The following is an 18,866-nucleotide window of genomic DNA, read 5'->3' on the forward strand; positions in this document are numbered from 1 at the left end:
TAAATAAAATAAAACTAATAAATCAAATTTTGGGGGATATAAATGAGCGATAAATTAAAAAAATAAAAAATAAATGAATAAATTTATATAATTCTCATTATTTATTTATTTATTTATCTATTTATTCATTCATTCTTAATTCAGTCGAGTTGTAGATTTATTCACATAAGAAAATAAATGAATAAAATATATCTTTAGTTTATTTAATAATTTTTATTTATTAAATAGACTTTTATTTTATTAATACATTCATATATCATTCCTTTCAATTAATTTTTTAATTCTTTGGTAAAACAAAAATATCCCATGCATGGATTTGATAATGTATTCTCAAATGTTTAAATCTAGTTCTTTTACAAAGACAGTTATTACGCTCAAAGATGTTTCAAAGTAGATCAAATAAAAAATGAAAAAGTTATAAATATATATAAAAGGTCCATAAAGTACAATGTATAAGCCGTCTAGCATCACAAGATGAAATAAATTGCTAATTTATTGCTTCTTTATAATGATGCAATTCTCTGTCCTTCTCCCCCGAAATGCTACCACACTAAAATAATCACATTGATACAAGTAATAGAAACTAAATTACAGGGGATTTTGTTAAGGCATTTAAAAATGTGTTAACTTTTTACTAAGTCTATATTTTCAAAAAAAAAAAAAAAACTTAAAGTTTTCAAGACTATATTATTTTTCACTCTTAAATGCAACAAAAATATTTTTTAAACTCCTTTTCTTGGCCAAAATAAATGTCAGGGGACGACAGGGAGTAGACAGGGAAGGCAGGGACAACGACAGGGGACGACAGGGACTGGACAGGGAGATCAGAGAATGTCAGGGGACGACAGGGAGTAGACAGGGAGGGCAGGGACAACGACAGGGGACGACAGGGACTGGACAGGGAGAGCAGGGACAACGACAGGGGATCATAGGAGAAAGTCAGGGAGAGACAGGAAAATGTCAGGGACTGACAGGGGGACAACAGGGGATTTTTTGGAATCTAAGGGGATATTTAATTCAGTAGTGCTTTTGACCTTGAGCTGCATTTGAGAAAGTTCAACCCTAGGCATAAACTGCCATTCAGGGCATCAGTGTTTCACAAAAACAACTTTTTTATTTTTGCATTTATGAAATCATGGAGTCAAATTGGAGAAAAACTAATTGCTCAATGTAACTATTCTGAAGCTTGTATTTGATTCAGTGTAACTATTCTGAAGCTTGTATTTGATGTACATAATTACCAGTATATATATTTATTGAAGGTTTACAAAACCTAATGTGTCATATATTCCAGTTTAGAGCTCAATGGTTGTTCTTTATGTTGAGCGTATTGATGTTGACTTTGGTGATGTATCAAATAAACATACCTGATGCTGTTGAACAGAGTGAATGTTCAAAACACTAGCACATATTTTGTTAGAGGAATAAGGAATTCTGATAAGCACTTCACCTTGCATTGTATATTCATTTTGTTTAGCAGACCTCTGTATATCATGTTGATGTTTTGAGCAAGTGGTAGCAAGTAATCTCAAACATATTTATGTACATGCTGTCTTGCAGCTTTGGGGATTTTTAAGTACATGTAATTACATATGTAAGCATTAATGTCCATAGAAAAAAGTAATTTGAATTACTCAGCTTCAAAAACTTGCATTTTGGGTAGAAAAAAGCATCTCTTTCCGAACATATGTTGCAGTGATATTGCTGGAAAGCTTACAGATGTCCTTTTATTTAAATGTGGCAATAATAGCTAAATATGGAAATATTCTGAAATTAAAAAAATTTAATGTACTTCACGAATTATGGTATTCTGTACATGTACATACTGTAAATTCATTTCAAATTTGAATTCATTAAGGAAACTAAAATCTGAATTACACCCGGGTAATTTCAAATAGTTTATTTGATTTGTTGTCTTCTGTTATTTACATAATATTTTCTAGTTGTTTACAAGCACTGTACCAAAAATACAAATGAATGTAAAAAGCATATGTATAATAAACTTAACCAAAATTGTTATATCTCTCTTCTCAACAGTTTTATGCATAAGCTCAATGAATTTATTATATCTTTTTTTTTCAACATTTTGTGCTAAACAAAAAAAAATATGATTTTACAATAACTTAAAACAATTTGTACGAAAATACAATTGTTAACCATTCATGAATTGGTACATGTATGACTTAACAACCAAAATTGGACAGTTACAAGGTTTGTTTGCACATGATTTATAACAAAAAAAGGTGTTTAAAAAACCTGACTACAATCCATAATAGACAAGTCCTGTATATGTATTATTGCACTTTGTGTGTGTGGAGAGTCACTTTACAACCTTGTGACCTCGAAGCCTTCCCTGTGATCATCCAAAAAAATAGTGCCAGTTTTTCTCTTCAACATTCGTGCCAACATAAAGGAGAGTAAACAATTTATTTTATATTAATGTGCTCTTCTGCAATATGGTCATTTGATTTCAATTTTTTAAATAATTTAACAAATAAATAAATTCTCAAAAGTACATGTATGTAAAAGAAAAAATCCAACTTTTGAATAGATTTAAATATTTCTTGAAACTGATTCTTGGATAAAGAACAGTTCTGAAAAAAAATTGTTAGTAATGAAATGGTGGCCTTTAAAGACAGATATGTAGAAAACATCAATTGCAAAATGTAGAGGCAATATCAAAGCTGAACACAAAAGCTTTATCATCTCTAAACTTTATAACATGAAGTGTTTTCCAGTGGACATGTTCAAAAGAGGCTGGTTCAAACCACAATTTCTCCCATAACCTTGAAAGTCCCAACAGTCAAACTAAAGGGTACAAAAACTCCTTTATGAAAAGTGGAAGACCACCTGACCATTTATTGGAATGCACCTCACTTTCAATAAGTCGGGGCAAGACTGCTTTTAATATCAGCACTAATAATAAAAAATGACTATTAAATCAACCATAGACAATAAATACAGTTGCTGCAAATTAAATGTATACACCATACTTATACCACTTATAATGTACAAAAAAAAAGCATTTGTTCTTTTTCCCACACCCCTTCCCTGCATCAACTGTCACATGCTTGTAGGTTGATCATAAATAGATGGTTTCTAGCTTTGTACATGGTTAGAATGTCTTTCTGTGAATGGCCTTCAATCCTTCTTCATTATATTCACGTTTCGACACCCACATTTTCTTGAAAGTGTCCAGGGAAGCTAAAATGGAACCACTGCAAAAAAAAGTAAAAGGCTGTTGCATTCAGTGGTGCTTTTTTTTTTTTAAATAACGAAATGATGCTACGTAACTGGCAATGATTTTTTCCCATCAAGCCCCTGCATGTTCTTGTCATTAATATTTTTAAGATTTTTACGATGCATTTTCTCACAAACTGATGGATCCATTGGAATTGTGTGACTTTCTTAAATTTTAACCAAATCTATAAAAAGAAATCTATGGTACTTACCCTATCCAAGTTGAGTATAACCTTTCTTGAGGAGCAGATATCTAAAATGCAAGACAGATTTGCAATAAAATATGTAAAATAAATCAATGGCTCAATTTTCATTTCAATCATAGTGTTCAGCTCAAATTGTTTATATCCTCAACCATATCCTTGTTAACTTCTAACAAATACCTGTAGCTTTTAATTAGGTTTAAAACACAAACTAGAGTTTAAACAAGGGGCCAATGGGCCACATCGCTCACCTGAGTAACTTTGGTGATGCAGTTCTTTACCAGATTTCCCCTCTTCTTATATCTATTGTGGCCCCCTACCCCTCCCCACCACCACCCCCAACTTGATTTTAACAATTTAGAATCTACACCACCCCAGGATGATTTCACCTATGTTTCAGCTTTCCTGGCCAACTGGTTCTTGAGAAGAAGGTTTTTCCTATATATTTCTATGTAAAACTTGGATTCCCTATTGTGGCCCGGCCCTACCCCCGGGGGTCATGATTTAAACAATTTAGAATCTACACTACCCCAGGATGCTTCCACATAAGTTTCAGTTATTCTGGTCCACTGGTTCTTGAGAAGAAGATTTTTAAAGATTTTTCCTATACATTTCTATGTAAAACTTGGATTCCCTATTGTGGCCCCGCCCTACCCCCGGGGGTCATAATTTTAACAATTTAGAATCTACACTACCCCAGGATGCTTCCACATAAGTTTCAGTTATTCTGGCCCACTGGTTCTTGAGAAAAAGATTTTAAAAGATTTTTCCTATATATTTCTATGTAAAAAATGGATTCCCTATTGTGGACCCGCCCTATCCCCGGGGGTCATGATTTTAACAATTTAAAATCTACACTACCCCATGATGCTTCCACGTAAGTTTCAGCTTTCTTGGCCCACTGGATCTTGAGAAGAAGATTTTTTAATGACCCCACCCTAATTTTGTCTTTCCTTGATTATCTCCCCTTGTGAGAGGACTTGGCCTTTCATTTTAACAATTTAAATTCCCCTTCACCCAAGGATGCTTTGTACCAAGTTTGGTCAAAATTGGCCCTGTGGTTCTTGAGAAGAAAAGTCGAAAATGTGAAAAGTTTACAGACAAACAGACGGATAGACAACGGACAAAATGTGATCAGAAAAGCTCACTTGAGCCTTCGGCTCAGGTGAGCTAAAAATTGTGCTAAAGCAACAAAGTTTAAATTTTTCTGCAAGTGAATATTCAATCCCATTGTTTCTCTGATATTATGTTGTATGTTGCCAGGAAACAAATAAAGCACATTTTTGAAGTACTGCATGAAATCATGAACTTGGCAAAATAACTAGAGTTAAGATCAAGATACACCATCAGGTCTTATGCGGCCTTTGTCTTACTGTAAATCACCTTTTATACATAAGAACTTTATTTTCGTGTAATTATGCGAGTATGTCTACTTGCGAACATTTAATTGCAAACATTTAATTCTTGCTAATACAAAAAAAGAATTCTAGCAAAAATAAGATGTCATGAAAATATAGTGATTTACAGTATGTATGAGTCTCCCATACATATTCCCTGCAATTTTTTTTTCAAGTTTCCTTGAATTTGCCAAAATGTTCTTGGCTCAATGTTAAAGAATAACTTGGGTCATAAGCAACCTTCCTGTCAACCATAATTAAGAATTAAAGTACAAGTAAATAAGAGTAAAGCAACTGAACTTCGAACTTACCCTAATTTTTATATCTTTTGGGGCTAGTTTCTTTAATTCACTTAAAAGTCTATCACCAAATCCTGTAAAATAGAATATAAGTTTACCAATTTTTAAAAGTAAATGGTTCCTGATAACTACCTGTATGGTTCCTGATAACTACCTGTATGGTTCCTGATAACTACCTGTATGGTTCTTGATAACTACCTGTATGGTTCCTGATAACTACCTGTATGGTTCCTGATAACTACCTGTATGGTTCCTGATAACTACCTGTATGGTTCTTGATAACTACCTGTATGGTTCCTGATAACTACCTGTATGGTTCTTGATAACTACCTGTATTTCTAAGAAAATACCGTATAACGGGTATTTTTTACGTGCTGCTAATTTTTACAAGTTTCAAAAATTCGTAAAATTTAAACGAGTAAAATTTCACAGAAGTAAAAAATGTCTCGCCTAAATTTTGAACATCGTATTATGAGAGTATTTCAATGCTATCATTGCCATTTAGCTAAATACCCGGAGGCTATAGAATTAGTACTGACACTCGTTGGTATTTTTGGGAATTTTTTAATTGATTATCGATTAGGATCAAACAAGTAAATCTTAATTAATGCACAAAATATACAAACATCGTCAATTACCTGGTTACTCTTACAGGACGCATAATTTCTGATAATGGCTTAATTATTACAGATTGAAGTCTTCAAATTATATCCGTTTTTCAGGACTTTGACCCTTTCTTCTTTTTATTTCCTTCCAGTAAAAACTTCGACATTTTATGGCATCATAATCCGCGTGTCCCCTGTAATTCTGTCAACTTAATCATGATGGCTTGAGTTGTCTCTCTTTGTTTTCATTAAAATGAAGACGGGCATGTGGTGCGCAACAATAATGATGCGTAAACATGTGTATTAATTGACAAAGGAATAAATTCAGGGCATGTGATATATATATATAAAGGTATTTAAATGAATAAACGTATCACTTAAGGAATCGACACTCCTTATCACATGAACAATTTCGTTTTGATTTTAAATCGGGTTGTCCAGACATTTAAAACACGTGTATATGTATGTTAACGCACTCAAAATGCCAAAACATTGCTGAAACTTCACCTCTGATGATTTTAATTTTTTACCGACATGCTCAATTCATAAAAATTTAAGGCGTAAATAATAAAATTACCCTATTTCAACAGAAATTCGTAAAAATTTACGGCTGTAAAAATTACCCGTTATACGGTAACATTACACAACAATTCTAAACATTGCCATTTCCTTTTTTAAATCCAGTGTATATCAAATGTTTCTTTCAATTTAATTAATTCAATTAAACAAATTAAACATCATAGTCAAATTGATAGAACTGTTCCTACTTTTGAAAAGTGTTGATCCTCCTGACAGGACTACGTTGGAGAAGAGCATTCGCCGGAGATCCATGTCTGACTTTCTAATGGAGTAAGCAAGCACTTCATGTATCCCTTCAAACTCTTCTCCGATTAAGTCTGGTCGAAACAGGACTTCTGGTGCTCTGAACTTAGCAGGACCAATCTACAGTAAATATGTACATCATGTAAATTATATGTTACATAAAGTTTGTTTTGTATTCCTGAGTAATCAACAGTAACTAACAGGTACTGTTGTGTTCTTTCTAAAAGTTTGTACATGAAAACCTATCATTTACTCGTAAACATATGCCATACCTTAATGCTGAACATGACTCGTGTAAATAGGCATATTACAACTGACTGCTTTATTGTCACGGGTATTGGCGTGGATTGGTGACACTTGTTCTTGCTGGTTATCTTGCACTATCTTTGTTTACATAAATGCAGTTACGTGTATTTGTGTTTGTTTGTATACTGCCCTGACCTGTGCAACTGTTGTAATTAAGTTTCTTTTATATCTTACTCTACTGCTTTAGAAGAAGTGCAGCTATTTCTTGTAGCTCTTGAGTACTGTATAGCATGTAAACATCTGTCTATGCTGGTGATGACTGATTACACTGAACAGTGACCAAGTCAGTGGCTTTATGTAAGGGACCTCAGATATAGTGAGAAACCAATTGAATATGGCGAACAAATTCCTTTTCAAATTGTGTTCAGCTTTAAGCAGGTGGGCAACAATCATTCAATTATAAAAAAAGAAATGTTTGTATTCAATGTTTAATTACACAGCATTTGAATTCAAATTTACTTATATCTACACAGTACATATGCCTATATTTTTTTTTGACTGACCTCAATAACACTTCCATCAGGTAACGTATACTGTGACTTTTCTCCCTCTACTGTCTCTTCCTTAAGGGGATTATCTGACAAATAGCAGGCTCTCTGAAAAAAAAAACCCAGTCAATTTGTCATCAAATTTTTTTTTTATCTTTTTCCTGCTTAACATTAAAAGAAACAAACATTGAAATATAACAATACATGTACATGAATCATATAACTGACAAAAACTGAAAAACAACCTTCAGCATTTGTCAACTCAAAACAAAGGAAAATGGAGTTTCTAAAAAAAATTACAAAATTTTAGGAAGATTTCTCCATAGATTAAAGTGTTAATTTCCAAACCTCTTTGATGGTTCTAACAATTTCAAGTTCAGCAGATGTATGGAAATTGTATCCTTCTTTCCTAAGAAGCAGTCTAAGATATCGTGTGACATCCCTGCCAGCGACATCCGACCTCATTATGCTGTGTGGCATCGCAAAGCCCTCGTAGATCGGGACAGCATGCGTTACCCCATCTCCAGAATCTAATACTACGCCTGTTGTTTTTCCTGTGGCATATCTAAAGGAAATTTCAAAATCAGTTATTTATTATAACAAATGGACAAAGAAATAATACATGTACTGAGAATTTTTTTTTGTATTTAGGTGTTTGCTTGTTACTCTTTAACAGATATCTGCAAAGTTAAGCATCAACTAAAATGACTTACAAACTAAGCACTGCCTGCATGGAAATGTACAGAGCTGGCACATTAAAAGTCTCGAAAAATATTTCTGCTGCTTTTTCTCTATTTTTTCTTGGGTTAAGTGGTGCCTCTGTTAACAGCACAGGATGCTGGAAAAAGAAACAATGGATTTTAAATTTAATTTTAATCATTCAAAGATGCATGAATTTTAACTGATTTACATGATAATACACTGTAAAATAAATATGTAATTTACACGAGAATGATACAACTTTGATATTTAGTCCACAGGTACACTTTATATTGAATAAAGTGCCGCGCCACAGCATGATACGCCCGTCAAAAATTACAATTTTCTTGAACAGTTTAGGTGCAAGAAAATCACATCAACCTTGATTCTAAGATTTCGATGATTTTTCCATTCCTTAAAATATTTATCCATCCCCTGTGACGTAGGCATCAATTATAATAAATATTACATCACTGATAGATTTCTGTGCTGGTTGTGTTAGACCTTGTCAAATGCCCATCATCAAATTAGTCTTAACAACTTAATCTATACCAAATTAATTTTGAAAAGAAAAGGCTGGCCATCAAATGACATATGTTATAAACTGACCAGCAGTTCTTCTGTCTAATCCCCAAAGGGTACAGATAAGGTCACTGCTTAATCAGAGCGACTGAGACAGCTAGCCTTCCTACATTGAACTCATTAACTAATCTTTAACTGGATGCTTGTCTACTCATTACTACCAAGAGATGAATGGGTCTGCACTATCTACTATAAATTTAATAAAATACTCAAAGATTTTTTTTTTGGTTGAGATTTAATGTCAGACAGGTTTTAATATGTAATTCATATGGACATGCTGATTCCACCCCACCCCAAAAAATTAGTTTTTAAATTAACAAGAGATGTTTGTAAAACACTTATGCCCCCCTCCCCCCAAATTGGAATTTTTCCAAGCCCAAGTGGCAAAACTCTGTCAAAAATGGCACGATAGTACATAGAACAAAATTTGACCTAGATATTCATCTGATAAATCTGTATACTAAATTTCATCTCAGTATTTGAACAGTTGTGAAGAAAATGAACTGAAACTGCAAATAATTGAAATTGTTCTAAGTCCAAGGGACATAACTCTGTGAAAAGTGGTGCGATCGTACCCAAAACAGAACTTGATTTAGATATTCATCTGATTAATCTGTATACTAAATTTCATCTCAGTATGTGCAACAGTTGTGAAGAAAATGAACGGAAACTGCAAATAATTGAAATTTTTCTAAGTCCAAGGGGCATAACTCTGTGAAAAATGGTGCGATCATACCCAAAACAAAACTTGATTTAGATATTCATCTGATTAATCTGTATACTAAATTTCATCTCAGTATGTGCAACGGTTGTGAAGAAAATGAATGGAAACTGCAAATAATCGAAATTTTTCTAAGTCCAAGGGACATAACTCTGTGAAAAATGGTGCGATCATACCCAAAACAGAACTTGATTTAGATATTCATCTGATTAATCTGTATACTAAATTTCATCTCAGTATGTGCAATGGTTTTGAAGAAAATGAACGGAAACTGCAAATAATTGAAATTTTTCTAAGTCCAAGGGGCATAACTCTGTGAAAAATGGTGCGATCGTACCCAAAACAGAACTTGACCCAGATATTCATGTGATATATCTGTATACTAAATTTCATCTCAGTATGTGCAATGGTTTTGAAGAAAATGAACGGAAACTGCAAATAATTGAAATTTTTCTAAGTCCAAGGGGCATAACTCTGTGAAAAATGGTGCGATCGTACCCAAAACAGAACTTGACCCAGATATTCATGTGATATATCTGTATACTAAATTTCATCTCAGTATGTGCAATGGTTTTGAAGAAAATGAACGGAAACTGCAAATAATTGAAATTTTTCTAAGTCCAAGGGGGAAACTAAGTGGACCGACAGACCGACGGACCGACAGACCGACCGACAGACAGCAGCAAAGCAATATGCCCTCCCTTCTTCGAAGGGGGGCATAATAATATTACATAATATCAGATTACTCTATTATGCAATATCAAATTAGTTTTAATTACTTTTCATCAAATTCATGTTAAAACTTAAGCTAGTCAACAAGAGCTATTTTTAATCAAACAGGCTTACCCATTTGCCCAATACTCAAGGGATATAGATAACACCAATGCTAGCTCCTCGCACTCAAAACCCATTAATTTCTCTCTAATTTGACATGCAATTTTCTGTTATCAAAATTCTTCCTGACCAGTGCTTGATAATTACACTCATGGGAGAGGCAGGATTTCTCTGACATACATTATATTTGTTATAGATTGCTGTCAAGTATATGCTTAAAAAAAATAAGTATTTTCTTGATTTAACACTTTTTTATTATGAACAGTGCAATACTCTTACATTATTTGGGATGTGTAAATGAATAGTAAAAAGACACATTTTTTTTTTAAAATTCACTTAAATTAAAGGTCACAGTGACCTTGAAATAGGTCGGGACACACCTTCTACCTAAGATGCATAAACTGGCCAAGTTTGATGATTGTAGGTCTTATGGTTTTCTAGTTATGGGCCGGAAAGGATTTTTCCATATTTGGCTATAACTTCTTAAATAAAGGTCAGAGCGATGCATCAGATGACAAAGTTTGATAATCCTAGGCCTAGTAGTATTAAAGTTATGAGCCGGAAACGAAAAAGCTAACAGACAGACGGACAGACGGACGGACACGAAGCCTATAACATATTACGTCCCGTCTTAAGACGGGCGTATAAAAACCAAACATCATGTCACATTGCAAATTAAACAAACTATAGTCTTAAGTCTACCTCTTCTGAAAAAGTTTGTAATTGGTCTTTGGAATAAATATACTGCCAAATTCTCTCCATATCATTCCAGTCTTTCACTATACCATGCTCCATGGGGTATCTAATGGTCAGAAGTCCTCTGTGTTCCTATCAATAAAAGTCATCATACATTTTATTTCCTTCTCATTTAAAGACCATTTTAAAATGCTACATTTATTGTTGTAACCAGTACTGTGATATTTCCATGACATTTATCTACTCTAAAGAAATTTTAAGCTAAATTTATTGTTTATTGAATTAAATAACCTCTGCTTCTGGGCCTAGAAAGACGTCCCCTTCTAGGGCACCTGCCATTACCCTCACATGCTTTGGTCTTCCCACACTGCAATATAAAACAAAGCATTAGAAGTTGAGACTGATACCTGGGTATGTGCTGTTTATGAACTAAGAATCTTAATTTTAAAAATTTTATTTTTTTCTGCTGTCAAGGGAAAAAAAAACTTTTTAAAAGTATTGAAACTTTGATTTTAAAATATTTGAAAGTATTTTTTTTTTTTTTGAAAGACATGCCTGGTTATATGTCTTTTGTAGACACACAATATATTGTGAAATGTTTAGAGATTATTATCAATGGTTTAAGTTAACTCACAAGTTTGGAAAGTGGTATTTTGGTACTTGGTCTCCTGCAAATCCTGCTTTGATAACCCCAGACCCCTAAAAAATAATCAAATAATTAAAGCAGAAAATCCAGCATATATAAAAAGAGCATACCATAAATCAAGGCAGCATTTCATACAAGACGCAAGGACATACAAATCCAACTGCACCCACACAAGCAAGACTATTACTATATCCCCACCAACTCTCTTGGGATGGGATAAAAGCTTTCATGTTCTCTATTATTACTTATTCAATGATGTTACTGTGTTCCAAGAACTTGGTTATCAGCTTATTGCAGTTATTCAGAAGTTCGAAATGTCTTCTTAATTTTCCAAAGAAACAACGTTAATATTAAAAGCAAAGAAAATACCAAGCACTAAAACCAAACAATATAAAAGCTCATTTTTTATTTGCACTGCAAAAACAGGCACCAACTGGAAGAGGAAGTAGTCTGAGACTCAAAGTTAGACAGCTTCATTTAACACCTCAAGACAACAAAATTTGCTTTCCTCAGCAGATTAAAGCCCAATCTATAGAATTCTGTGACATGCAACTACAGATGTAGATAATCTCTTTAAAATGCAAAAACAAAAGTTCTACCCCTTTTCTTTGTCACAATTCATTATAAGTTAATATGCCACGATAAATCTCTTTCCAACTTACTGTCCAGTGACAGTTTTTGCGAAAAAGAAAAATCACCACAGGATTTGGAGAGACAGTTAACACAATTTCACAGGACCAAACAAATTTTCACCGGTCCAAAACTTTATCATATAATGATCATAGCGATGTTACTTGACTTACTTCATAGCATATGAATCAATAAACAGATAACACATTAAAAAAATTAACCGAAATATTTCTTTTTCTTTCCTGGTACACTAATGTACAGTTCAATCGAAATATTTAAGAGACATCTTGGCGGAAGTAGGCTTTAAAACAATCACAATTAATCAACAAAACATTTTTAATAATGTGTTTTGGTATTAGTTAAAGTGTCTACATGATGAAATAGGACATATATAATTTAAAACCCAACCAAAACAAACCTCAGACAAACGGACCGCTTTTACTAGTTAGTGCATCAAACCAATAAGATTTTCACATGTTATGTCCAATGGACCGGTGCTTTTGGGATAGACTGCAGTGATGAAAACCATATACAAAGAACTTGCCACACCCACTGGCATCATATTCCAAATGTATCACAGGCAAAGTAAGAACTCTACCAGTGTAAAATATCAAACTGATGTGTATTCATTATTCTTACTAAGGGGGGAATGCAACAATGAACTATTACTTGGTGAAAGTACATTCTTACTTCCTCAGTAATTGGCCAATTTTTCACTATTCACAATGATGGTCTAATGGTACACACTTTTGAAACTAGACATAATATTGCTACAAAGCATGTATATGGATTGGAATAAAGCTATAGATAGTATGACTTTCTATTTTTAATGGTGTAAAGAGCGGCAAAAGATTTTAAAAGGTCCTTTAAAAATCTGGAGTGTTGAGGAAACTCGGTCAAAATGAGTCATTGTTTACATTTTGCCTGTAACCCAAGTGGCGTAAGTGATGCTTCATTCAGAAAAAGAATATACATGACCCTTTGCTTACATTGTCTATTACAACGGGCTGGTTAGCTATCACATCTGCGTAAGTTTCCATCTAATATTTACTGCCTCAACTTGCAGACACATTCATTTATTGATCGGAAGTGCATACAATTTAAAACCAAGTTGTAATAAATAATGAGTCCGGAATAATATATCAAGAAACACAGCATGCTTTTGCTTTTATTGTGTGAATGTTATTTATCCAATTTTTTTTACGACTTAACAGTGGATCATAATATCAATTATTGTGAAATAAAATATTTCTTTATAATTCTATATAAATCATCCCAATTTTGTAATCATCATCTTATTAAGTTAAAAACACTACACGTCAGTGTTTAAGTAGTCCTGAATGCCATAACAGAATTTTATTTGATAGATCTTTAAGACATTCCTTTTCAACTACGATTTCAGCATTGAAAGGCCGATATTAGGTAATTATTATTTTATACATTTTTTTTTCATATTTTCACAGAAAATAAAAAAAAAATGGGTCTTATTTGCAATTAAGGTCATACACAACGTAGTTTGAACTTTATAAATTATTTGGCTCTTCCCTGAAGTTTAAGAATTCCACTAAATGAAGGACCTGTGTGCAATAATTTTAATTTCTATATATGAATCTGTACACCTCTTCTAAAACAATTTTGATGGAAAAAAATCTGGAAATTATGTATTGTAATTTTTGCATATTTTTCTTTGAATAATGCAAACGTTTTCATAATTTAATATCTTCCAAAAACCCCTGGTAATACATGCTGATTTTTTGTCTATGAACATCTGATGGCACTATAATCTTAAATTAAGAATATCTTGAAAAATTATCAGTAGGTAAGGCCGTGTCACACTGTCACGATTTTTGCTACGATTCCAGACGACTTACAAAAAACCATAAATCGCCGACAATCGTCACGCTAGCCTAGCATTTTTTGACAGAGGATGATTTTTTTTCAGTGTGTCACGATACGACTACGATGTCCGCTCAACAATGTACGAGGCTTATACGATAACAGAACGAGTTTTGTCGAGTTATGTACGAACAAGGACGATCACATAGCGAACGCCATACGATCTTTACACGAATTTGTACGATAAGACACGATTTTAAACGAAGCTCTTACGAATACCTACGAGTCTGTACGATGCACACACGATATTCCCACGAACAGTGACGAGTTCTTACGACTATACTTGATTTGAGTATATATATATAGAGGGAAAGGGTTGCTTAATTTCGAAGTTGTATAATTATGGCAGTAGCTACCGTGCGGAGGCTTCAACTGCTGCAATATTTGGGGGAACTTGATCAGAATATTGCAGAAAATGACGAGGCAATTGCCATTTATTACATAACGGGCGTCCACAGAGGCAAAGAAGAAGATACTGGATAAGACCATGGATCACCAGACGGACTCAGTGTGGATATTTCGATCGCTTGATGAAAGAACTTGAAACGGAGGATGTATTGTCATTCAAAAACTTTCTCACAGTAGAGCCAGACTTTCTCAGAGTAGAGCCAGGTATGTTTAGAGAGCTTGTAGACAGATTGAGTCCTAGATTACAAAAACAAGACACATGGTTCAGATAGGCTTTGAAACCTGGATTAAAGTTGGCCATTACACTTCGGCATTTAGCAACAGGAGAGTCTTACACAAGTCTGATGTACGGATTTCGAGTTCCACATAATACGATTTCCTAGCTGGTTCGTGAAGTTTTGAAAGTATAGTAGCGGAATATGCTGATGAAGTAATTAAATGACCAACAACTACAGATGAGTGGCAACAAATAGCTGAGCAGTTCAGAAATAGAAGGAACCTGGACCATGTCCTTGGTGCCTTGGATGGGAAACATATTGCTATAAAATGCCCTCGAAACGGAGGATCACTTTATTACAACTACAAAGGGTTCCACCTCCTCATTCTTATGGGGCTTGTTGATGCTGATTATAAGTTCATCTGGGTTGACGTAGGTGCAAATGGTTCTGCATCAGATGCTACAGTGTTTAACAACTCAGAATTAAAAGATGTCGTCGAAAATCATAATATTGGATTTCCAGAAGATGCCCCTCTACCAAATGATAACAGAATTTCATCGTGGGTGATGACGCCTTCCTTATCAGGACATGGCTTATGAAACCTTTCGCAAGAAAGACATTGACCAATGAGGAGCGTAACTCAGCAGAGCAAGGCGCGTTGTAGAAAATGCATTTGGATTACTTGCCAACAGATGGCAATGCCTCTTAGCTCCAATGCGTCAAGAACCAGAAACTTTTTCATCTATTGTATTAGCATGTTGCTGTCTTCATAATTTCATGCGAATGAGATTTCCAAATATCCAAAACGAAAATCTTGACCAGCAGGACTTAAATCATCACGTGGTTCCGCGAGCTTGGAGAGACTGTGCAAACCTTACAGACTTGAATAACGTTGGTGGATGTAATCGAGCAACTATAGCAGCGAAGACCCAGAGACTGTACCTGAAGCACTATTACAACTCACCTGCTAGGGCGGTTCCCTGGCAGAATGACATGATATAATGATTATGATTTTTAAGATTTGTATGTGTGTTCTGATGATTCTGCTGACGGCCGTTTTATTTAAATGTACCATATTGTAAATGAATAAATGAATCAGGATATTGTTTTAAATTTATTGTGTATCAATAAACGTGAAGCATTGGACAATGTTAATACTCATTCTCTGAACAAATTAGAAATAAAACACAAACTTAAAATGCAAACACTCGTAATTACATATGTGTAAAGCCTGACAATCAACAACTGAATTACATGTACATTTACATGTAGATCAGTAACTTTAATGATAATCATTACAGTACAATGTACTTTGTAAAGAAAATAAAAATAACATAAAACACCAATCATAACTTAAAATAATCCATACCGTGAATAAGGAGCAATCAGCAATCAGTCAACACGTACAATCGCACTTTTTCGCAGTTCACTCGCACGGTACTTGTATTGCACTCGCCGTCAATCGCATGTGTTCGTATCATATTCGCATGAAATCGTAGGACATTCCTTTTGAGTCGAGAAACACTCGAAGAAACTCGTGGGACACTCGCGATAAATCGTAGGAAACTCGCAGAGTCGGAAGTTCTACGAATTTCTACGAGTGTCCCACGAACGTTGAAGATTTACAACGATTATGTGTACGAGTGTATTGCGATTTCTGTACGATCGCTTACGGATAATTAAAAATCGTACCGTGGCCACGATTGTTTTGAACATGCTCAAAACAATCGCCGCGTTTGGCGATTTGCTACGATGAAACACGAGTTAAGAAGATATCCTACGACTATCTCTACGATGAACGCCGAATTACTGCGATTTTTTAACTCGTACTCTATCGTAGCCAAAAATCGTGACAGTGTGACACGGGCTTAACCTTGCGTATGTCCTTAAAATGCTTTACGACGGTTCAACATTTGCTCTTATATGATGTCATACGACGTAGGTTCTACGTTAAAAAATGAATATTATTAATGCTAAATAAAATGTGTAAAGAAATGTTGGATAAACATTTTTATTTTAAAAATTATTTATGAAAATAAAACACATTATTTGTGAATATATGATGCATTCATTAACAGCAAATTTTTAACTCCAAAGCATCTTATAAAAATGCAAATAAAAGTTTTTTTTGTTCATTTTCTCTTAAAAAAAATGCAAAAACAGATCATTTAAAATAATCAAGAGCTAATATCGGACTTTCATTGATGAAACCAGAACTTGATACTAAGTATCAAGTTCTGGTTTCATCAATGAAAGTCCGATAGTAGTGATTTCCCAAAGATCTATAAAATAAAATTTTGGCTTGGCATTCCTTCTTTTAAAAAATCGAACTGAAATATTGAGCTCCCCTTTTTATGGTTACATTATATGAACGATTTTCTGTTACAATAATGGCGTAGTAACAAGTTATCAGGTTAATTTAATGTGCACAATTTTTGGACCCCTAATATTAAAGAGATGCCACTTGTTTGTGGGACGTGGAGACCGGTCCTTCAGATGAGACCGTGTAAACCGAAGCCCCTTGTCAAAGTGGGTCCTCCTTCGACACGGGACCTCGGTTTATAGTAAAGCGCTTTCTCCGGTAGAATCTATCCTGGCTATCTCCTCAGAAGTGCTGGTCATTGCAGCGGAAAGCTTCCACTTTTGTGACCAAAATATACATAAGATTTAATAAATCAATTTTTTGGGTGTTGCTGTGGGCTCCTACCCTGCCCCAAAAATGTTCGGGTTCCCCTTCTAAGATTCCTGGATCTGCCACTGCTATGATAAAACTTAAAGCAAAATTATTAATCTTGACTTGAGTCTAAAACTGCTTCATAATCCCCGGGGCCTGAAATGTTGAAAGCTACTTAGGAAGATGTGTAAAGGAAGTTGATTGATTGATCGAAAGTTGTTTAACGTCCCTCTCGAGAATTTTTCACTCATATGGAGACGTCACCACTTGCCGGTGGAGAGTGCTCGTGCTCTAATCATTGCGCCACGCGGACGACCTGCATAGAAAGGAAGAATAACATTTAGTGATCTGCACTGGTAAATAGACAGGGAAAGTTTGAACAGTTTATTGGATGATGCAACCTGTGAAGAGCCAAACCAACACTTTGACGAATCACCACTAAAGCTCAGTGAGGTATAACAAACAAAATAAAGAATTCCAAGTCAAAGCAATCAGAGACGAGGCCAAATGGAGTGCCAAATAAAGTTTAAAAATCTCTCAAAGGTTGTCAGGTAAAGACGTCCATGGAAGCTGATGACAGTTGTGTGGACTCTGGGGAAGAAGCCTATTAGCAGATAGCTAAAGAACTTTTATTCCTAACGAGGCCAAACTTTAGAACAATTTCATTTCGAATCCCTTATGATATCTGTATGTTGTCCCATGAACTTCAGTTATTAAAAGAATTAAAAGCCATTTGATTATGCATTCAAAACACGCAATGTTATTGATTCCAAAAGTAAACCACGATGTAGATTATCCTTTGAAAAATTTTAAAAAGTATAATCTTTTGCCACCTTTTATCTCTTGGTGACGACCCAGCAATGTTGTTATCCAACATATATCCCAAAAGAAATCGACAATTCAGCAAAATAACGGGTTGATATCACAGAACCCATGAAAAATCTTTATATGGCCTTCTCAAAATGGCAGGGACCAAATTGTTATTGATTCTCAGCCCCCCCCCCCCCCCTTCCTTCCCCGATAATATCAGACGGAAACTCCCTTCTTAACTTTTTTTCGGACAGAAACTAATGATAAAAATAATAGTAATGGAATTAAAAATTCTTAACTACTCAACTATAAACATTTATTGATAACTATAGAAACGATAGCTTGCTATATCGAAGGAAAATCAAGTATTCAAAAAAGAGGGGGTAGAGAATTTAGTTATATTAATTTCACTTTCTGTACTTTTATACAGTTGCATGCCCATATTTCTGTAGCTTCTGTAAAATTAAATGCGCCGTGACCTTAAAGCTTTAAATGGAACAATTAAAAAGGAATTCTGTCGTAAGGAATTCAGCAGTAAAATAGGGGGATCGGGTGTTAAAAAATCAAAACAACCTATTATTCTGTATGGCTACGAGATGGAAAAAACGTAGATTCGTAGATTCTCGGTCTTTATAGATCACGAAAAATACCACTCTTTTTTTTTTTACCGATGGCTATTTTATGAAGTCCTT

The 18,866-nt window shown here is 34.3% G+C and overlaps 2 protein-coding genes across 2 annotated transcripts; one reads left to right on the plus strand and one right to left on the minus strand.

Moving 5' to 3' along the window:
- Positions 1–1,885: 1,885 nt before the first annotated feature.
- LOC134229750 (alpha-centractin-like) lies at positions 1,886–13,273 on the minus strand. The gene is made up of 11 exons (XM_062711537.1): positions 13,158–13,273; positions 11,527–11,591; positions 11,184–11,259; positions 10,899–11,024; positions 8,074–8,198; positions 7,709–7,925; positions 7,376–7,468; positions 6,512–6,686; positions 5,152–5,213; positions 3,453–3,493; positions 1,886–3,218 (listed from the first exon to the last, which is right to left on the minus strand). Exons 1-11 carry the CDS (start codon positions 13,206–13,208, stop codon positions 3,116–3,118), a joined length of 1,134 nt encoding a protein of 377 aa, XP_062567521.1. The 5' UTR covers positions 13,209–13,273; the 3' UTR covers positions 1,886–3,115.
- Positions 13,274–14,594: 1,321 nt separating this feature from the next.
- Positions 14,595–15,289, plus strand: LOC134229771 (putative nuclease HARBI1). Its single transcript, XM_062711566.1, has 2 exons — positions 14,595–14,676; positions 14,928–15,289. Exons 1-2 carry the CDS (start codon positions 14,595–14,597, stop codon positions 15,287–15,289), a joined length of 444 nt encoding a protein of 147 aa, XP_062567550.1.
- The last annotated feature ends 3,577 nt before the right edge of the window (positions 15,290–18,866 follow it).

The sequence above is a fragment of the Saccostrea cucullata genome, unplaced genomic scaffold, assembly GCF_032062105.1.
Source record: "Saccostrea cucullata isolate Sc308-1 unplaced genomic scaffold, CSIRO_AGI_Scuc_v1 ctg287, whole genome shotgun sequence".
In the NCBI taxonomy this organism is placed as follows: domain Eukaryota; kingdom Metazoa; phylum Mollusca; class Bivalvia; order Ostreida; family Ostreidae; genus Saccostrea; species Saccostrea cuccullata.